The sequence below is a fragment of the Setaria italica genome, chromosome IV, assembly GCF_000263155.2.
Source record: "Setaria italica strain Yugu1 chromosome IV, Setaria_italica_v2.0, whole genome shotgun sequence".
NCBI classification, from domain to species: Eukaryota; Viridiplantae; Streptophyta; class Magnoliopsida; order Poales; family Poaceae; genus Setaria; species Setaria italica.
The window spans coordinates 683576-704603 of NC_028453.1; the positions used below are offsets into that span (position 1 = coordinate 683576).

Below are 21028 nucleotides of genomic sequence, written 5' to 3' on the forward strand. Positions count from 1 at the left end.
ATTTGTAGTAGGTTAACCAAACAAATGCCCTCTTGCAAGCTCATCTATATCCCTGTCAAACATGACACCATGATGATGTAGCACTCAAAATCATACTGATAGAAAACAACAACTAGTTGCATGAGAAAAAAAAATCTTTCAAAAAGGTTGCATGAGAGTTTTTCAAAAAAAAAAGTTGCATGAGGAAACTAGATAGACATATGACCAAGTTTGCCAATAATACTAAGATTCCTTGAATTCTCCTATATTCCCTCCATTTTAAAACATATAACGTTTAAAACGAACAAACTAAGATTCATTTTAACAATAACAAGCAGTTAAGATTTGCTCCAAACAGGACCCAAATGTCCAGGTAAACGCTTTCTACAACCATCCCACTATCCAAAATCTTAAAACCTACCACATCAATCTTTTTCCATTGACAGAGAATATTAATGTGCACTAGCACTCTTAATCACCTCTTGCTTTCTCCTTAGCCCCCTGTACTTTAGTCTTTGTATACACATCATTAAGTCCAACCATCATCTATTGAATTATTGGCACGCAGAAAAGTCGCACTTGCACATCTGAAAATTGCGGTTAAATCTTCTCCAGCACGCCCCGTAGAATCCTTGAAAACCCACTGATAATTCCATGGCCACTGAGTTGTTCAGAGGCCGCAAGACTTTGCACAAAAGCATTGTTCTTGTTTTTTTTTTTGTGAGGATAAAGAAAACTGTTCTTCATGTCTCCATCTAACCCGGTCTAGAAGGTAGCAATTAAGTTGACTCTGGCAATAGAACAAGTGAGATTAACAAATGGAGCATGAGACCATTAACATGCCGTAATGCTGACGCTCAGACCTGCTCCGGTCGTGTCTTGTGTACGTCGAGGCCGTTGGACGTAGACGGCTCCGTAGACCTCCTTGTACTTATCGCGTATGCCAATTTGACCTGCCACTCACCACTAGAGTTTTTTTTCTTTTCTTTTTTTTTTTTTTGCTGTGTTGCTTTTAATTCTGGCGTAAATTGACTGCAATTCCAGCGAATTGGAGTCTTTTTTGGCAGGAGTCGTCTCTTGACTTTTGGAGCTTGGTGAGGTGAGATATTCTCCGTTCATGTGAATGAAGACAAGAACGCAAGCAAAATATGATTAAACCTGGTGCGAAAAGCTGCCCTCCAACAGACTCTGAAAGAGCAACTAAGGCTTAATTTTGTCATGATGCTGTTTTTTTAGCCGTTGATATCTTGTTATTATGCAAAGGGGGTACAATGTGTGTCAGATGCTCATAGTCACAACATGATGAAAAAAAAGAATGTAACTTTTTTAATTCCTTGTTCTGATGTTTGCACAATTTAACTAGTGGGCGGAAGTACAATGTCTTGTGCAATGATTAGCAGATAAAGTCAGAAGGAATTGCATCACATGCTGTTGAAATTACTCCAGATGCAGCCTTCAACGAGATTAAAATTGGCTTCAGTAATCTTTGTTTATAATGGCCTCTGCAAGCCTGATTATTTGGTAAAAAGGAACTCGCAGGCATTACATCATTGGCTTCAAAGTTCAAACAAAAAGAAAATACGGTACTTAGTTTGATCATATAGCTAGCTACCCGCAACCCGATGAGCATGGCTGATCAAGACCTTGAAAGTTCTCTACACGGAGATATACTGAAACGGCACTGGGTGACCGACCACTGAAATGCATATGGAACATAAGACATCAGAGCCAATGAACACTAGAGTTTACAGCAGAAGTTTATTTCACTCTACACAATCACATTTTCCAACAGAAATTAAATTATGAATGAAGCTTGACTGCTAGAGATTTTTGGACGGGTGGTGAACAAAGAACCATATCATCAGTTACAATTGTCTTGCAAGCAAAAGAATAACACATTAACAACTAGCACACTCCTCTACCACTATGTCATCCATCATCATGCATCAAAGGGGCAACGCACTGGGATTAACAGTGTCACTGAAACATGACCAAGAAACAAGAAAGAAGAGAACAAATCCTTCTCACAAACACAACCTCCACAGCAATGCAATCTTTTCCTCCCAGAAATACACCATCTCGAATCGTCATCATACCCTCCCCCTGCCTTCGCCGGAATCCGCAACAGCACTGCCCATGCCCTCGCCTTTCTCCATGCCAAGACCACCCATCCTCTTCTCATCGTCCATTCCCTTGAGGTGCCCTGCAGCCTTCAGCGCCCCGATGTTGCTGACATTGCCGAAGATCAGTACTATGATGCCCAGGAAGCTCCCAAGGAATGCTGCAGCGAATGATCCTCCGGCACGCCCAGGGCCAGCTGATGCAGCAGCATAGCCAATCATAGCACCAGTGCAGCGGACAAATGCATACCAGACAGCAAATGCACCCTCCTTCCCCGGCGGTGAGGCATCAAGGAGCAGAATGCGGCCAAATGAGTATAATATACCGTTGGCGGTGCTCTGGACAAGGGCGATAACAATGATGTGGGCAGCTCTCCACCTGTGGCTCTTGAAGTAGAACCCGGCACCAGACACAAATAGGCAGATTATGAACCCAAGCAGCTGCATGCGCACAGCATCGGCACGGATGATGATCTGGATTGGGTGGAGAAGTGGAAGCGAGATCAAGGGGAACAGGAAGTAAAGGATCCACAGCACGAGCACAAGCACCGGCTTGATGCAAACACCACCAATAGCATAGAGTGTGCCACTGGTAAAGATGCACATTGTGGCGAAAGATGACAGGAACACTGCAACCAAGCTGCCAATGGCCTGTGGGTAGCGCAGAAGGGTCATGCTGTAGCCAAGCTTGGTGAAGAAGTTGGGCTCAAATGCCGTGGCAGGTGATGAGCTGCTGGGCCTGTTTGTGAAGAGACCGTGGCAGATGCCGATGAACCAGATAAGGCCACTGAAGATGGAGACAACCCAAAGGCCAGTGAGCTGATCAGTGCGCCGCAGCATGTGGTACATGAATGCGGCCATGAGGGCTGCCCCAATGCCTCCAATGGCAGTGCAGTACAGGCTGAGCTGGCTGGCAGCAGCGCGGCGGCGTAGAACAAGGTGCTTGCCTGAGTCATGAGCAGCAAGGCCACGGATCATCAGTCCAAGGTTGCGGGTATGCACTGCCTCAGCAACAATGATCGATCCTGCAATGAAGAGGATGTAGAAGAGGAACACCCAGACTGTCTTGAAGAAACCAGTGAGCAGGCAGAAGAATGACCCAAAGGACGTGGCAGCAATGAGGATGAGCGACTGATACTGGCCACGGTCAAGGTGGTGAGCAGTCTGAGTGAGGATCGGCGCCACGATGAGGATGCCAATTGCCCATGACAGACCACTCCAGCCCAAGGGTGACAAACGCGATCCATCAATGGCGATGGAGTGCCTAGTAAGCCTTTGGTACCTGGCCAGTCAACAAATTTGGTGTCAGCAAAGTATGTTTTGTTGCATACCATTAACTTTGAATGGTAACTACTGAAGAATGAACATGAATGTAACTATGAACTTTACAGATTAACAGAGTCAGAAAGAACATTTGACATTTGAGAGTTGGGGTGTCAATGTTCATGCATTTAAGGAACAGCAATCCCCCTCCCCTTTGCAATCAAGAGCAATTAGTTGGCCTGGTGGATTTTAAGCATGACAAGCTGTAGCACACCTACCAGTTGGCTGGGCCTGCAGTTGGCCACCAACAGTATTTTGCGAGCAGAGATCTCTGTAATTGCAACGGTAAAGACCCTCTTTTCCTGTTCAAAAGGAAAAAGGGCCAAGGCCAAAGAGAAGGGGCAAAGCATGGGCCTGCTTTTGCGCACTCATTTTTCTCGGTTCTATCAAAAGTGAGACAAAAGGCAATGCAACCCCCCAGCTGTGCCAACTAGATCTATCAGCCAACAATGTACAGATTGCAAAAGAAATTTACTGCTAGGGTGTGAGCAGTAACTCCTTGAATTTGGTCAGCGTTTCATCGCGGTAATTTGATGCGAAAACTGGAAGCTATCTGTAGAATGGATTCAAGTTTCTGAGCGATTTAATGAGATGTACAGGCCTCCTCTTGGCACCTCATAAATTTCACACTTATGGCTCCCTGTGCTCCTTTCCCATCTCAGGAATAGCCTCCCTATTTCGATTTCACCACCAAATGTTCAACGTCACAAAAGATTTTAAATAAGTTTTACAGACACACCCACCTAAAGATTTCCTGTTTGACCTTATCCTCCCAGAGAGCTAACAAAAAGATACTGACAAAAAAATGCGTATTCCAAGACCATGTATAGAGAGAGAAAATCTAATATAGATAATAGCAAAAACGAAAGAAATGGGTGGTATGAGATGCCTAGCTAAACTGCTACTCAACTAGATAGGGCCAAACAGTAGCATCTTTTGGAGCTTTGCTCATGAATCTCTTATCTGCTACTAATAATTGAGAGCACGGAAATAGGGAATCTCTAAGGAATCAGGGTCTTTTCTTTTGCATATACACGGGATATATGTAGACTAAAGCTACGAAAAAAAATCTAGTTTTTTGTGCTTCATCGGAGTTTGCTTCCACATTTAGCGTACGGGGCAGGTAAACAACCGTGGTAGAAGGAAGAGTAGGCATGTACAAGATCACAAAACGAATAGGACCAACAAAAACAAGCTGAAAACTTCAGAGCTGAGCGCCAGAAGAGACAGAGAGCCCGGTGACACAAACAAGGCAAAAAGAACATGTTTTCCAAGTGAAGGATGCAACGTATGCTTCCTAGTTTGCTAAACAAAACAAGATTTGCTTTTAAGAAGACATCAGGTGGAAACCTGAAAAGCAGACACCAACTTAAGAGCTTTTAAACAAGATGAGCAAGTGGATAAACTCTACACACTTGGGGAAAGGAAACAGCCTCAAAGCAAAACTCACTACTCAGTAGCTCAAAGTTTGAAAAAAAAAAGAAGAGGTAAAAATCACAACCTGCCACATGGAAACACAACTTGCTGAAAGGAAAAAATTTGAAAGGCACAGCTCTATCTAGTTCAGACGCACTCTTGCTCTGCACTTAAATCTTGGAAGAAGGAAAAAAGAGACAGAAAATTACACCAAGAAAAAGACAAATCACTAAACCTCCGAGAAAGAAACAAACTAAAACGCCCATCTAAACCCCGAGAAACAACCACCAAGAACTCAAAAAACAGGGGAAGAAAGGGGAAAGGGCTGGGAAACAAAGGAAAAATATCAAGAACACGCAAAGGGAAGGAAAAGGGCTGGGAGAGGAGATGGTGTGTCTCTTACATGGACATCTCATGGACGGAGCAGATGGCGCCCTTGACGGTGTACTTGGGGTCCGGCGTGAAGTCGGAGGAGGGGAAGGCGACCTGGGTGATGATGGCCGGGAAGAGGACCGGCAGCAGCAGGTGGGTGATGAAGTAGGAGCAGAAGCCGTAGAGGTACCAGCCCACCGACTCCACCATGGCCGGCGGCTCCTCGGGGATGACGTACGCCGGCGCCGCCGTCTCGCGCCGGTACGCCTCCCTCACGACCTGAATCTCCCGGGCCGTCTCCTCCCCGGACTGGGGAGGCCCTCCGCCGTTGTTCCCGCCGTTGCCGCCCCCGTTCTTGCCCCCGCCGTTGCCGCCGCCGCCGCCGCCGCCGTTCTTGGGGACGGCCGCCTTGTCCTTGGCCGCCGCCGCGGCGGCCTTCTCCTTGTCCTCCTTCTCCAGCGCCTCCCGCATGCTGCTCCGAGGCTGCGGCAACGGTTGCTGCTCCGACATTGCTCCTCCCCCTTGGCTCCCCTCTCTTTAAGCCGCTGCAGCTAGCTGGGAGGAGTGAAGAGGAGAGAGAGCGCGGTCACGAGCTATGAGGAGGAAGTGGTTCTTTTGAGGAATCCTTGGCCTTGGGTTTGGTTTGCTTGGGGTAAAGCAGAGCTGAGCTGAGCTGAGCTACGGGGGTAGGGGAAGTGTGACTCTGCGCGTGCTTGTGTATGTGTGTATGTGCAAAAGGTGGCGGATTTCAAACCTGGGATTGAACTGGGGTTTATGGGAGGGAGGAGAGAGGGGGGGGGGAGGACGGCTTGCTGTGCTGGGGGATGGAGTGGTGCTCGCCATTCGGCCAATGGAGGGGTGCTTTTATGGGGTGGGGTTCTGCTAGGGGGACCAAGGAAGAAGGACGGGATTGCACACAACACACAAGTTGGTGTTCGTGAGTTGGCCTAGGCCTCCCTTCGGTTGCACTGGAGGTGTAACCGTCTGTATACAGGTGATCAAAATATTCTATCGCTCTCCGTATGCGTACTCGTTCACATGTAATTTTCTAAACATGTGAAACCAAAACTAGGGTGTTCTCTTTTGTGTTTTTCTCATCCTGAAGCTATATATTGCCAAACGGCCGGTGTGCCACGAGTAGAAAGGTTAGGACTCATATATCTAGTAGTATTTAACTAAATTACTTTGTAATACCAAAATACATGGTACAGTACTACTTTCTTTAGAATCGTGATCATATATAGTTGGCACTTCATGAGAAAAAGACGCACGAGGACAAAATAAGAGTTGGTTAGTTTTGTAGCTATCGAATGTGCTTATATGATTTGTTGGCATCACCTTTCGTTTTCTCTCACGAGTACTTTAATATATAGATAGAAATGAATGGTTTGCGTGCACATAATTTGCAAGGGCCACATTATTTAATTAAATTTTTAGCATCACAAAAAATTATAAACTCCATGTTTTATCTGCACGGAGCTATTTTCTTCCTGTATAGAAAGTACTGTTACCACTGGTAGCAGAGTACCCGAGTTGGGGGGACCTATAGCAGTTCCTCCTGATGGAGAGGAACATGGGCCTTTGGATGCCTAGCTCCATTTCCCTTGCCCTATGCCCTAGGAGACCTGCTCCCGCAGGTGGCGGTCGCTGCTTTGAGAATCGGAAATTTTGTTCATATCGGTGTTTTTACATTACAAACGCCACTGTACTTATCCTCCACCTTGCATGCCGTGCAGCTCAATGCATTTCCCCCATTTTTCACCTTTTATGCACTACTATTTCACCACATTCCGTTTTCCTGAGGTCACGTTTTTGTATGCTTCTCTCTCTACTCTCTCTCTCTCTCTAGAGGTGAGAGATGTGCAAGCATGGCCCTCGGCCCTCGCCACATCCATTGAGGGCAGGCAACCTCCATTTCGTTGTCTTGACAAGCAGGTCATATGTCACAACAATACTACCAACTTGTACAACAAACTGCTGCTGCTGCGACTTTGCCTTGTAGCAACTAACGTTTAAGCAATAATGGCCGTCTGAACAAGATATAGTTTGGACCTACATCCATCCATCCATCCATCCAACTGCTACGTCGTGGACAGCGATACGTTTTAGTAACAACGCTGCGATGCGGTCATCAGGATGTCACGCGCCACGGTCACCCCAAAAGCCGCTTGCGTGAACGACATGTAACCCTTGTGGCGTTTGTTTGTATAAACACCCAGTGGAGAATGGAGAGATCATGCCAAGATTCGAGTGACAATGACCCAGCCTAAACCACATTACAGATTTTTTTTCTTTCTTTTGAAACAATAACATTACAGACGTTAACAAAGCACTCCTGTAAAATTGCAATCCATCCATTTCGGTGGCCCTTCAGAGGGGTCCGGCCGGCTGGCTGGTCATGGTGGATTCCATCCAATCCATGCATGATGCATGTGAAGGAGCAGCTCAAAAACAAAGAAAAGAAAGAAACTGCGAGTGTGCTACAGTGAGCATAAAGTGAAGCCCGGGTGTGGTTTTTAACCTCACCCCAGCCGAGGTCCTACCATGTGTGCTCCAAGAGGCATGGTCACATGCTAGGGTCTCAAGCTAAAAGCCTAAAACTTACCCCTGGGAGGTTTATTTTTGCTCGCCGGGCGGTTGAGGCAAAAGACAAAAGGACCACCCTTGCCCCCAAAAATGCCACTCGTCCTCGTCGGCTCAATTATTACCAGTTTACGCGCACAATGCAACGAAAACTGTGGATCAGCTTAGCTGGCCGTCGAAAACATGTCTCACTTGCATAAGTGCTAATCCGAACTTACTTCTGCTGCAGTGAGTGAGCCTCACTTGCACTGCATGCATCCGAGCTGAGTGTGTGTTTGGTGCGTAATGTTCATTTGGCTGATGAGAGGGGAGGGGGGGGGGGGGGGGGGGGGGGTCCAAGAACTTTGGTGTTCTCTTCTCATGGTGTTGCCCTTTACAGAGAAACCGTCTTGGATTCCAACGAGAGCAGAAAAGAGGACACCGGTTGCGCAATGATGCCGGCATGCCGCAGCAGCAGCAGCCCAACCACAGCCAGCAAGCCCTTTCTCTTTCCCGGGCGGCCCTTTTGACTTGGAAGCTGGGTCGAGGATCGGATTGCAAAAACCTCACCTTTGGCCCTTGGCCCCCCAAGAAGTATCATTTTTTGCACAAAAGGCCCCCCCTCTTGCTAATGATATGCAGGCCAAGACAGCTGGTGTTGCTGTTCCCCAGGACCCCCCCCACAAAGCATCCCATTAATGGTTTGTTTTCTTCAAAGAAATCAAATGCGAAAACAACTCGTTTCACAGCGTCCCAACGATCGTCTCCTTCTGCAGCTGTCCTCCTCCTCTGCGTGCATTCAGGATTCAGCACTTGTACTGTACAAGTAGAACTGCTATTCATAATATTTATAAAAGCTTCTCTTTTTTTTTCCTTGCTCACCTGTACTCTAGTTAAGACAGGTTGCCACTATCTGGCAGCTAGCGAGCAGGTGATGTTCAGCATGTGGGAGTTTGCTTCCTGGGCTTAGGTTTGATCGTTGGACAAGAGAATATTGCAGAGCTTCCTCTGCAGAACGACGACTTCTCCCTTTCTTTCTTTTTTTTTAAAAAAAAACTTTGTTTCTTTGGTCAGGGTCGGTCACTCCAGTTCGTTCCCAGCTCCCAGCTCGACATTTTCAGTTGGAACAGCATTGCATTTACATGTTGCCCGCAATGATGGCTGCTAGCTCATGCGGCACGTATCGGTGTCTCGCTGGAACCAACCCAACCAGCAATTCTGTGGCAGAAAAGAACACTCGAAACAAACCTTGTAGCAAGTAGTACAAACTATGCACGGTTGTACATTAAAAAAAAATGAAAACAGAGCCTCAAATGTAAATCCAACAAGACTCCTAGGCTCCTACAAATACATGAACTACTGTAAATGTACGTGAAACACTCTGTGCACCATCTGACGGTGCACTCGATCTAGCGATGCATACGAGCGAAACCAAAACGTACCCAACAGTTAGTACACACCTAGAGGTAGCATGCGTACAATGGTCCGTAGAGATACGAGTAGACCGGACAACACAGGAGGAAGATACGGCCACAGAGCAGGAATGAGTACAAAGTCCTGGAGGCAAGGCTACCATGGTCCGGTGCTGTTTGTCCCTGTCCAACGACCACAACTGGCAGGAGACGCTGGATCACCGCAAGCGGTACACACAATGCCCAGGGCGGGGATTTTCTCCGCATCTTGCATATCCATCCGATTACCATTTACATAATGTTCTGGACTTTGTACTAACCTAACCTTACAAAGCTGCCAAGTACTTTTTTCTTCTTCTGTAGAGTACACTTGAAACAAATGATGCGTCAGAGCAGGTGCAACAGCTGTGAGACGTGAGATGGATGGAGGAGGAGCTGTTTGTGCGAATGAACAGCACGTTGCAGCATTGCAACGTCCGCGGTTTAGTAGCTTGTATGGCTGCCTTGGAAGGTACCCTTGGGTTGGGTTGGGTTGGGTAGGACGTTGTTTTTAAGGTGTCAGGCTCCCGACCCCCAAGTGCCGAGCTCGAGCAAGCATCTGGGCGAGGAAAGGAATGGAAGCTGGCGAGGGCGGGGCTCTGAATGTGAAGGAAGATGGCATTGCTTTTGGGGACGGCGTTTGCAGTTAAAGGAAGGTGATGCCGTGATGATTGCACTCCCACATTGGTTGGGGGATAATCTGGCAGCTCAGCTAGGAGGAGAAAGGGTGAGCTGGGAGAGGGAGACGCTTGACTGTACCACTGGCACACCACCAAAAGGACGTACGGCGCGTAGATGCGAACCTTGAATGGCACATTCACATCCTCCCAGACTGTAAAAAATCTTCGCGCAACAGGCATTAAAACCTCTCTACGTATGCAATACGGTGGATGTGGGAAAAACCTCTTCTTTTTTTCTTTACCAACACAAGGGGTAGGAGAGAATTTTGCTAGGGAACTAGAAAAGAAAGCAAAGGTTCAACCAAAGGTGCAAAAGCAAGGAGGGAGAGATCAATCAAACGGATATATTTGGTAATCCACAAGAGATATTCCCCTCACCTTTTGACCCTTTTACACAAATAGCTTGGCATATTTTCTGTACGTACGTATCTTCTGCCCGTAGACCCGGTCCAATACCAGCTTTGTTTTGTGTAGCATGCATGCATAATACTACAGGAGGAGGAGCATCTTCTCAAGCCACTGTCATATGAGCAGCATGGTAGTGCTATCAGCCAAGCCAGACACGCGAGGATCAATATTTTAGTCCAGCGCGATGCGTGGTTTGGAGTTGGAGCACTAGCAACTACTAGCAGAGGGGGTGGAGCAGCAGGATCGGGTGCACCAGCGGCCACACGACGCAGCAGCACACTGGAAGGGAAACGGCGAACGGGAGTGAGCGAGCGTGCGTGCGCGCTGCGCGACACGGCGCACGGGTAGGCCAGAGGGCCAGGCCGCGGCAGTAGCTAGGCGGCATCCAGAGCAGCGCCAGAGAGGCAGAGAGAGAGAGAGAGGAGCAAGGCCGCCGCATAGACTAGTAGTTGTTCACAGCTTTCCATGCAGCGAGGGCATCCGGAGCTCATGCGCACACAGTCACAGAGAGAGAGAGAGAGAGGACGGGGGAATATTAATGGCCAGCCGGCCGTTGGGCTCTCCCGTCGGCTGCCCGCCGCTGCCCCGGATAAGATGCACGGCACGGACGCTTTCAAGTGGTTGCTGCTCGGCTCGTATGGCCGGCGCACCCCGCCCCGGGTGGTGGATCCGTGTGTGTCGTCGTCGTCGTCGTAGCCTAGCCTCCCTGTAGGACGGCGTTGCACTCGACCACAGTCCATGCTACTCCCTCCTCCTCCTACTGCTGATAAAACTAGCCGGGACGAAGGCGGTACACACTTGGGGGGATGATGACATAGGTTACACTATACACTCACTTGGCACCACCAACACCGAAGGCTGTGGACAACGGGCCTCTCGTCTAACAACGCGTGCAACAACATGCGTACGAGCACCTGTACTGCGTACTCTGCGCAGTAAAAGTACACCAGAGGCTTGGCTTCGATTGGAGGATCCAACGGTATCTCCGTTCGTGCTCCAAAGGAGGAGCTCGCGAGCTCCCCTGACACGGCGGGGTTTTGGAGTTTCCTCCCGTCCTCCGGCTTCCGGGCTCGGCCGGCAGCTCGAGACCACCGCCTCGAGCAATGTAAAAAGGTCAAGGCTGGGGCTGCCTGTGTGAGAGAGAAACGACTACGGCCGGGCCCCCACTGGGTTCGCCGTGCTGCTCGCTACGCTACGGTACTAGCCGCGTACCACCAAACCACTGCTCCTCCTGGCTGCTGCTCACTGCCAAAAGATCGCGCAGCCGCAGCGGCATCCGATGTGCGTGCGTGCGTGAGCCTCATGAGCCATGACCCCTCCTCCTCGGCTCCTCCTCCATGGAAAATCTCTGCTTCTTCAATATCAATTGATCAATGAGCAGCACGATGCGTTCCAGAACCAGAATCCAACGAGGACGTACTTCACTAGCTTCCGTACTGCACCGTGTGCTATACTTTTCTACTGGGACAAGATGATGAACAGCATGATGCACATTTTGAGGATGAAACAAAGCATGCATTCTTCGTCTGAAAAAAAAGATGGGCATGTGTGTGGTGTATCCATGGAACATATATGCATTGCCGAATACAGAAGCGACATGACATGCATACCTGAGTTGGAGTAGAATTTCGACCCCCATTGCTGAAAAATAAAACCGGAGCAAACCTTTCTGGTCGGCCGGTTAGAATCCAAGGCCTGCTGAACGTGACACCAAGACATGGATTAAGGACCGGTCAAAAAAGCTTCCAGGGAATCAGGTAGCCTAGGCTAGGCAACAGAGTCGGCCGTTGGTTACGTTTTACCAGCAGCCAGGCGTTCAGGGGTTCAGCTGTTCAGTTCAGGCTCCTCCGCTCGGCGTGAACATCCACGCCCACGCCAGAACTCGGAACTGATGAGTGTCTTTGCCACCGACGCAGCATGATGTTCCAAGGATCCAAGCAGCACATCACGACCTTCTGTTTACCACCAGAGGAAACAATCGACCTGAAAATGTAAGGAACATAAGGTTCCACTGTACTAATGTTCCTTCTGTGCACCGCAAATGTTCCACTGTACTAAGGCACCGACAACACATGATAACTATGCTATTGCCCCAGAAACTACTGCTTGGAGCTAATTTCCCTCTAGCTCTACTCATCGTCAGAATTATTTTTTTTCTCAATTCAAGCAAACAAATGATTGTGGAGTTAAATCCTTTTGCAGTTGAGAAATGCATCAGACTGTACACACAGGGGGGAAAATAAAAAGGAACGCTTGCAGCATTTAGAACAACATTTTATATAAGGTTATTATGGGAGTTAATCAAAAACCTAATAAAAAAGAAAACGATAAAATCTTCGTAGGTGCCGATGACCAGAACTCCATTACAAAATGCCATAGCTTAGAGACCTAGCAGCCATCTTCTCTTGTTTGCTTGGAGACCTAGCAAAGCTGCCTGGCTCAGGCAGCAACCTCAGGCGCACGATTTCGTCAGCCTAGGGTGGAGATTGCTGCCTGGCGCTGCAGCTGCCTGCCAGGCTGCAACCAAACAGCCCTCACTGAAAAGAACCTGATTGCAGAGATCTATTTTCCAAATTTTATACTCACAAGCTGCGAAAACCACTCAACCATACTCTATAACTGAAAGGTATTCAAACCTTCTCAATCACAGGTTGATAGCACTGCTCATCTATTTACAATAAACTTAAGCGGATAATTCAGAGCGTTCCTCGCAGTTTCAGTCCCAACGACTTTCTTTTCATTTCTCCTTTTTGGTTTCATACAACAGAAGGCCCGTATACTCACCTTGGTGGGGACTGACTGCTCTCGGCACACTCCGATACCATTGATGTCCAGTAGCTTTGATAGTAATGGCTGGATCTACCTACAACAATTTTTACAACATGCCACTATTTGGTAACTGCAAACATAACTTCCAACTAAAGTTAGACATGAACTGGTAAAATAATAGCTTTGATGAGTTTAGACATGATGACGGTCTTCTACCTGCTGCGTATCATTCTCAAGAGATTCTATGATGGAATCAACTTTTGATGCCAGCCTCAAAAGAGTACAGCCATCACCAACAATTCCTTCCTCAACAGCAGCCTAACACCAACAATTCCTTCCTCAACAGCAGCCTAACAGAAAAGCAAATGACAATGAATTAGCAACTGGATACTAAAAAGTGTAGATAGTTAATACATTGCTACAGCACATCAGGCCCCAGAAGTTAATGAACTGCTACCGGAAACACAGCAAGTATGGTGGTTGAAGATGCAAAAGAGCATTCACCTTTGCTGCATTCAGAGCATCTTCAGCCAAGGTTGAATATGTTCTCCAGCCTATATGGCAAAATTGGGTGACTCCCTTCTATTTAGTCAAGAGCCACCGGAAAGAACTGACCGACATACGAGCCAGACTGTCAAGTAGACATACCTTAATAATAGCAACAAATAAGAGAGCTTAACTAACCTGTCATTCAAGAGGTTCTGTTTCTCATACTCTAGCTCCACAGCTTGAAAGATAAGGTTAACTCAAGAGTCAAGACATTCAGATCCTAAGATAAGAATTAGAGGAATTTGATAAATAGACGTTCAAGCAAGTAAGCAGACATGAGAATCAAGTTCACATTGTAGCAAATTTGGAATTATGGATATACTGGCCATAACAAGTAGTACCATATCTTGGCCAGAACATCCTTTCTTTGGCATTCGATTGGCTCCTGTGGAAACCACTTAATAACCTGAAAAATGTTAAACTTTGGTTCTCTTGCAAACTAATGGCTGAATTCCAAGCATTTACAATGCTGTTTTTATCTTAAAATCAGCGGTTTCATCCCCCAGTCAAATCACTGGTCCTAGAAACTACTCTACTGACCAATGTGGCTCCAATATTTTCTAATGGATCCTCAAGGTCAACCTGCTTCAGTGTAAAATATCTATTTTAAACGACTATAACTGGGTTCACGATTGTTTTAGAGGTCTAATGTTTGTGTGAACTAAACAGGTTCAAGTAAAATCATCAATGAAGTAGACACATACCATGATCCTGTGGCTTTAATTGTTCAATGAAAACAGAAAACTTATGAAGAAAGGAACAAAGAGCAAAACCAAACTGTGATTTCAGTCTGAGGCATTCGAAACGATGTAGCAAAGGATAAAGATGGCTTGATGTAAGGATAGACACCTCTGCTATCGGACAACCAGTACTAATGCTGTGGTAACTAGTGTAACACGACAATAGTCACAGAATTGCAGGTAGTAACATATGTCAGCCTATTTTGAGTGCTTTTCGTTAGAAGAGTGCACAACTTTATTACTTTTAATCTACTTTGAGGGCGAAGATGGTGCTACTAAGCATATCATGATTCTCAGTAAATAATAAGTTTCCTCTTGCATTACTTTTAGCACCATTATTGACAATGTTAGGTGACTCACACATTCTCAAGTAGACTGAGCCCCTTTCAGTCCACGAGTAAGTCCAACAATGTCTTAAGCATATTGGCACTAATATACATAATAACAGCAGAGTTATCCAAAGAGAAAGTAGGGAGTCATATTTGGCTGACCTACAGCCAGAGTTGAAGAAAGGATATGACACACAGAACATACGAAATTGCTAGTCACTCTGACGAATTTAGTATGCCATTATGAGAAAGATGAGGTGGATAACTCACTTGCAGCTTGTTGACAGCCAACACATTCCGTGTAGAAATGCTATTCATTTGCAGCAGTGAATGAGTAAGACTGCACGTTTGCGGAATGGCCCGGCCCAAAGGTTGAAGCCGTAACTGTTGGACTGCTGCAGATAATATCAGTTAACACCACTGCAGGTTCAACAGCACACGCAGAAAGAGAAGTCAGGAAACTGTACTCGGCTGATCAACAGTAGCAGCAGAAGAAAGGACTGCTTCACACTCGGGAACATACAAACCACTTAATAGTCAATATTTCAGCGATCCCAGGGAGAACACAACGTCACGGTCAAACAGAAAATAACACACAATGATATGATGGATAATCCACAACCAAATCATGTTGAGAAGTACACTTGCACCAGCTCATAGATACAGCCGTAAAGCACGTAAACAGCAACAGAGTACATGGCTCAGGATGGCCCAAACCACACCGTCACCCACCGTTCAAGCAACTAGAGGACATAAGTTATCCTCAAATGAGTAGCAAGCAAGGCCAGAAAGCAGAGATGAGCCCCCAAGTTACTTGCTGTTGCTGACCGACCAGCCAATCATCAAACTAGAGGACTGGACAATCCAGCAGCTTCTCCAATACGAGGACTACGAAGCCGACCAAGTGGACACCGCAGAAGGGTACACCAATCGTAACGGTCGCGCCCGAAATCTGCAGCAGGCATCGCCGAATCGAACACAATCGCGGCACTACACAGCGGCGATGCGCCTGGTAACCACACCAGTGCAAAACCCCAGGAGCCTCACCCCCGATCGGAGACGATGCTTCGATCCCCCAAAATCCCCTGAAAAAACTCCCCGGAATACACGCGATAGACCAAGCTGCGTGAGTCCGATCAACTGGGGGACGGAACGGAAATTCACGCACAAGCATCGGGGGATCAGCTAGATAGGGAGGGGTACCTGTGCCTGCGCCGCCGCGCGCGATGAGGCAGGGACGGGCTAGGGTTCTAGGCGCGGGGGACGGAACGGCCGTCTCTTTGGTGCTCCTCACTGGAAGAAGGCGGCCGTTCGAATGCGCATCAGCGCAGTGTCATTTTGGGTTTCGTTGTGCTTGTTTCGTTGTTCCATCACCACCAAGAGCTGGTGATGCTTAACATCACAAGTTCTTAGCTTATAGAACGTGAGCGCGGCCACGATGGACAATAGCTGGAACCAACGCTATCATCAGTTTCAAAATCTTTCAGCAATTTTTTGCTTAACTCGACTGCTGTTCGGTTCCAGTTACATCGCATCGCAAATTTGGACTACAGTTCCTCAGCTTATTTCGCCTTTCGGTGGTACAACAATTTCACCTCTTTTTTTTTTTATCTCAAATCTACCTCAACCGACCTCTGAAGACTCGCCTACCAAAAAATACGGTGGAACACCTTCTTCCCAGGGGCAACCGTGGCTTGGCCATCACTCATCAGTATCCGTAGCCTGGTCGTGGCAAAGAGTAGCAACAGTTAGCAAAACATCTCTGAGGTGCAAAACGTTTGTGACCATGAAATGCAAAGCATCATCGTTCCATAAAAAAAAAGAAAAAGAAATACAGAGCACGGTCATGTACCAGAGTTGTCCATCGGGTTAGTGAGGGGAGCTGCCTCAGGCTCCTTGATCTCGACGACCACGACGTCCGATGTGAGGAAGGTCTTGGCCACCGACGCAGCGTGCTCCAAGCAGCATCTCACCACCTACACAGTTCATCATAGTTTTGAGATGTTTGGCTCGGGGAAAAAGTTAGGAAAGAAAGCTGGAAAAAAAAGATATGTAATAATCATACTGTAAACCTCGTGCAAGGACTGAAATATTCATTTCTACTGGCTATTACTGTTGCTTTAGCTTTGGGCAGTTCCCGAAGTTCTTTTTATATCTATTTTTACTTGAGGCTCAACTAAAGAACTGAGCTACTTAAATTAGGTTGGCTTAGCCATTTCACGCCTAGATCTAGTCTCTACATCAGAAACTAATGAACTCAATATAACTCGTCGGCTTAGCCATTTCACCTAGATCTAGTCTCTACATCAGAAACTATAATGAACTCAATATAACTCAACAGCAGGGTACAAGCATTGAATGTCTGAAGCTGCAAGATCAACTAACCAGCATTCAAGCAAAAGGATAGGAAAGCAACTGGGCTACAAACCTTAGTGGGGTCAATGATACCAGCAGCCATCAAGTCCTCGTACTGTCCGGTAGCAGCATTGTAACCATACTTGAAGTTCTCATTAGAAAGAACCTGGCGCATAAAAACATTTCCATGAGATTCAGAATGTCAGATCCACACCATGAAATGCAGAACACACAATAACTTGAGTGAGCGACCCATACCTTCTCAGTGACAACGCTGCCATTAACACCGGCGTTTTTAGCAATCAATTTGAGTGGGTAGCTCAGGGCCCTCCTCACTATTTCAGCTCCAACCTACAAATATTGACAGTTCAGCGCATCACTTTGGATTGCTCAATGGTGCAAGTCTAAGACGTTTCTGCACTGTAGCCTCCTCTTTGAAATGAATGAACTCATTACTGATTTCGTTCTCACCTTCTGCTCATCATTCTCCAGTGTGTCCTTGATGGCATCAACTTTAGCAGCAAGCCGCAAGAGAGTGCACCCTCCACCAACAACAATACCTTCCTCAACGGCAGCCTGTGGAGAGGAAGAAACCATTTTAGTCACATGTGACCAGAAGAAAATTCAGCAGAAAATGTAGAATGCTTCAGGAAGTACTACAATGCAGAATTCTCGTTCCTTGTGAAGCAAATAAGAATCTGGCAGCACAAAATATTAATTACTCCGACAGACTTACCTTAGTTGCATTTAGGGCATCCTCAACTCTCAACTTCTTCTCCTTTAGTTCAGTTTCTGTTTGTGCTCCCACCTGTTGAGCAACACCAAACATGAATTACAGTTACCTACCATCCTTGTAACATTGAATCGATGAAATGCACAATCCATGTACTTTCACTATACCTGAATGACAGCAACACCACCAGCAAGCTTTGCTATCCTCTCATTGAGCTTTTCCTTTTCATATTCCTGTTCTGCTACCTGAAATTAGGTCGATAAAAACATTGCTTCAGACTTTCGCGTGAACAGTAATACTAAGTCAACTGAACAAGACAGGAAAAGGTCAGACCTCAATGAGATTTTTTATTTGTGCAACCCTCTTAGTAACTTCTTCCTGGGTGGTGCCATCACCAACAATTGTTGTAGACTCTTTGGTAAGCACGACCTTTGCAGCTGTTCCAAGGACTGATTTGTCCGCCTTGTCAAGTGAGAGCCCAACTTCATCTCTGATTACAGTTGCTGCAGAAATGAAGAATGCTTATAAATAAGAAGCATACATGAGCATAAGGATGCTCCAGAATAGAAGTTCAGCTGACCTCCGGTAAGGATGGCAATATCATCCAAGTACTGGGTCTTGCGCTCTCCAAAACCAGGTGCTTTGATAGCAGCAATCTTCAATGATCCTCTAAGCTTGTTAACAACAAGGGTAGCAAGAGCCTCCTGCTCGATATCCTCAGCAATTATCAGGATTGGGTATGCACCTCTGATGGCTTCCTCCAAAACATTGATAAGGTCCCTTGCGTTGGTGATCTTTTTGTCCACCAAAAGCAGCTGAACAAGAAAATATAGTAGCATCAATAATCTGAAAGTCATACAATGAACAGCAAAAAAATCAAATTGATAGCTCAGATTCCATACTACCTTGCAGTTCTCATACTCAGCGGTCATTTTCTCACTGTCAGTTACAAAGTAAGGAGAGATGTAACCACGCTCAAATTGCATTCCCTCCACAACATACAGAAAGTTCTCAGAACTCCTCCCCTCTTCAAGGGTAACCACACCCTTGCGACCAACCTTGCTCATAGCCTCTGCTATCATGTTACCAATTTCATAGTTGTTGCCGGCACTGACTGCGGCAACATCTGCAAGCTCACTATCTTCAACCTCCTTTGACAGCTTCCGTAGTTCATCAACTAGTGCTTTTGCTGTTTTCTCGATACCACGGGTAATCTGAACAGGATTAGCACCAGCTGCCACAACCTGTACAAGAGAGTATTTAGCTTACAAGCGATTCATCGTTCAATTGTACAGGTAGCAAAATTCCCAGCTAACGGCATACCTTAACACCCTCAGCAATCAGCCCCTGAGCAAGGACCACGGAAGTAGTTGTCCCATCTCCAGCTAGATCATTGGTCTTAGCTGCAGCTTGCCTGACTAATTTAGCTCCAATGTTTTCAACTGGATCCTCCAGCTCAACCTGCAGTACAACAACAATTACTATAAAACTCTGCATGGACTTGAAAGCTATGCCACAAATTGCATGAGAATCCAAAAGCCTTCAGAACAGACTGGTTCATTAGCGAAATTCAATTATTTGCAATGCACTTTAGGATAACAAAACAAAGGGTGCACCATCAATATGGTATAGACAACAGCTAACAAGTTTATGCTTGTGTTCTCTTTTAAAGTTTAGGTGTCATGAGAATGGAAAAAATATATATACAAGCAAATTCTAAGTAGAATGCTGATCTCTCTAATTCTTTGAAATGATAACATTTGCACTGTACCTCTCTTGCAACTGTAACACCATCGTTAACAATCTTAGGAGACCCATACTTGCTCTCCAAAACCACATTCCTTCCCTTTGGTCCCAGTGTAACTCCAACTAGGTCTGCAAGCTTATTAACTCCAGTCTGGAACATAGAAAAAACTTATCAATGTCTGGTTAAGACACAACAGTACATCATCATTAAAAACATAGAATGTCCAAGAACGGTGAACCTCACCTGGAGCTTCTTGATAGCGGAGCCATCCTTGTTGAAGTACAGCTCCTTAGCTGCTTTTACTCTGAAGTTAGCCCTCCTCTGAAGGCGCACATTCTTACCGGTTGGAGCAGCCATAAGGCCAACCGTAGAAGTGGCACCGAATGTGGAAGCCATATCTGCCTGTGCAGAAGGAACTAGATTAGCATGCCAAAACAATTGGAGCGGACACATAATCTATAATCTTAACAGCTCTCAAACAGAAACTAACAGAATCATATTTTGACTGGATAACATAAAACATCACCCTTACAACATGTATCGAGGTACCAATACCAAAGGGTAATCAAAACCAATTTTCATGGTGGATTAACCATTGCTGCAGATATACCTTATCTAGTTTCAAACGAAAAGGACCCACACATATCACATATGCACATCGCCCAGTGGCACCGAATGTGGAACCATTGCTATTCACCCAGTCCTACAATTTTGGCAGCTTCTAAGGACTCAATAATCACTAACAAACATAGCATTTCTGGCATTTTCCACTACCCAAGTGGCAATTGCACAAAGCATGTACATCTGGTTTTGGCTAGCTGAAGGATATCATAAACCCAACGAAGGCAATGGCAATGGAAAGCAAAAGCGTGCTACCGACAGATAGCAAGGCCCCACCTTTTGGCATGCAGTGGCAGGCAGATGAAATATGTATCCCAACCCACCCTACAAACAGTCAGGGCATGAACCAAGGGACCTTTAAGTACCCTGCTTTAGAAATTAGATAAGACTAATGTGGCAATTCTACTGAGCTTACTACACCTCAACCACAAAACCCTGCGAGATTCATTAGGCCCAACCGCCCACAGCATTCGGGCGAAACTACTACTAGCTCTACATGGCGAAAAGCGCCCACGAAACAATCCCGAACCCACGCGCCATCAACCTACGCGGACGAACTGTACCCATCTCGCTCCCAAACCACCCGCGGAATCGGAGCCAAACGCGGCACACGCAAACCAGCTCGGCCCAATCCTCGAACCCACGGCTAGAATTGGCAGCTAGAACGCGCCGCCGAACCGGGGGGGAGAGCGCGGAGGAACCTCGAATCCGGGGCGGGGAAGGAGCGCAGGAGCTCGGGTTAGGGATTCACCTCGCGGATTGGAGCCGGAGGATGGCGGAGGCGGAGAGGATAAGGCTGGTGGCGGCCTCGGGGGGGTTGGGTTGGGTCGCTGCTGCTGCGTGTGTGAGAAGGGGTTTGGGGGCGGGGCAGAGG

The 21028-nt window shown here is 46.7% G+C and overlaps 2 protein-coding genes and 1 long non-coding RNA gene across 5 annotated transcripts; all 3 read right to left on the reverse strand.

The window, feature by feature from the left end:
• Nucleotides 1-1711: 1711 nt before the first annotated feature.
• Nucleotides 1712-6040, reverse strand: LOC101755400. The gene is made up of 2 exons (XM_004964282.3): nucleotides 5242-6040; nucleotides 1712-3381 (listed from the first exon to the last, which is right to left on the reverse strand). The coding sequence occupies exons 1-2, from the start codon at nucleotides 5718-5720 to the stop codon at nucleotides 2070-2072; spliced, it is 1791 nt and encodes a 596-aa protein (XP_004964339.1). The 5' UTR covers nucleotides 5721-6040; the 3' UTR covers nucleotides 1712-2069.
• A 2087-nt stretch (nucleotides 6041-8127) lies between these two features.
• On the reverse strand, nucleotides 8128-13290 carry LOC111256995. Its single transcript, XR_002677347.1, has 3 exons — nucleotides 13096-13290; nucleotides 12114-12294; nucleotides 8128-12006 (listed from the first exon to the last, which is right to left on the reverse strand). It is a non-coding gene; the product is annotated as an uncharacterized LOC111256995 (long non-coding RNA).
• A 2874-nt stretch (nucleotides 13291-16164) lies between these two features.
• LOC101756075 (ruBisCO large subunit-binding protein subunit beta, chloroplastic) lies at nucleotides 16165-21028 on the reverse strand. 3 transcript variants are annotated; one of them, XM_004964284.4, is made up of 14 exons: nucleotides 20906-21028; nucleotides 19777-19935; nucleotides 19558-19683; nucleotides 19110-19247; nucleotides 18692-19030; nucleotides 18367-18601; nucleotides 18120-18289; nucleotides 17954-18031; nucleotides 17790-17861; nucleotides 17525-17629; nucleotides 17312-17404; nucleotides 17127-17219; nucleotides 16551-16674; nucleotides 16165-16420 (listed from the first exon to the last, which is right to left on the reverse strand). In XM_004964284.4, exons 2-14 carry the CDS (start codon nucleotides 19927-19929, stop codon nucleotides 16407-16409), a joined length of 1740 nt encoding a protein of 579 aa, XP_004964341.1. In that variant the 5' UTR covers nucleotides 19930-19935; nucleotides 20906-21028; the 3' UTR covers nucleotides 16165-16406. The 3 variants fall into 3 exon arrangements, with proteins under 3 accessions (XP_004964341.1, XP_022681570.1, XP_004964340.1); XM_022825835.1 differs by having other exon boundaries at nucleotides 19777-19931; nucleotides 20906-21023; XM_004964283.4 differs by lacking the exon at nucleotides 20906-21028 and having other exon boundaries at nucleotides 19777-20001.

Coding starts and splice junctions, on each gene's coding strand:
- LOC101755400 (XM_004964282.3), bottom strand. CDS start 5,720: ATGTCGGAGCAGCAACCGTTGCCGCAGCCTCGGAGCAGCATGCGGGAG. Junction 3,382..5,241: donor TCCGTCCATGAGATGTCCAT/GTAAGAGACACA, acceptor TTGACTGGCCAG/GTACCAAAGGCTTACTAGGC.
- LOC101756075 (XM_004964283.4), bottom strand. CDS start 19,986: ATGTGTCCGCTCCAATTGTTTTGGCATGCTAATCTAGTTCCTTCTGCA. Junction 18,290..18,366: donor TATTGCCATCCTTACCGGAG/GTCAGCTGAACT, acceptor TCATTTCTGCAG/CAACTGTAATCAGAGATGAA. Junction 17,405..17,524: donor TGGAGAATGATGAGCAGAAG/GTGAGAACGAAA, acceptor CAATATTTGTAG/GTTGGAGCTGAAATAGTGAG.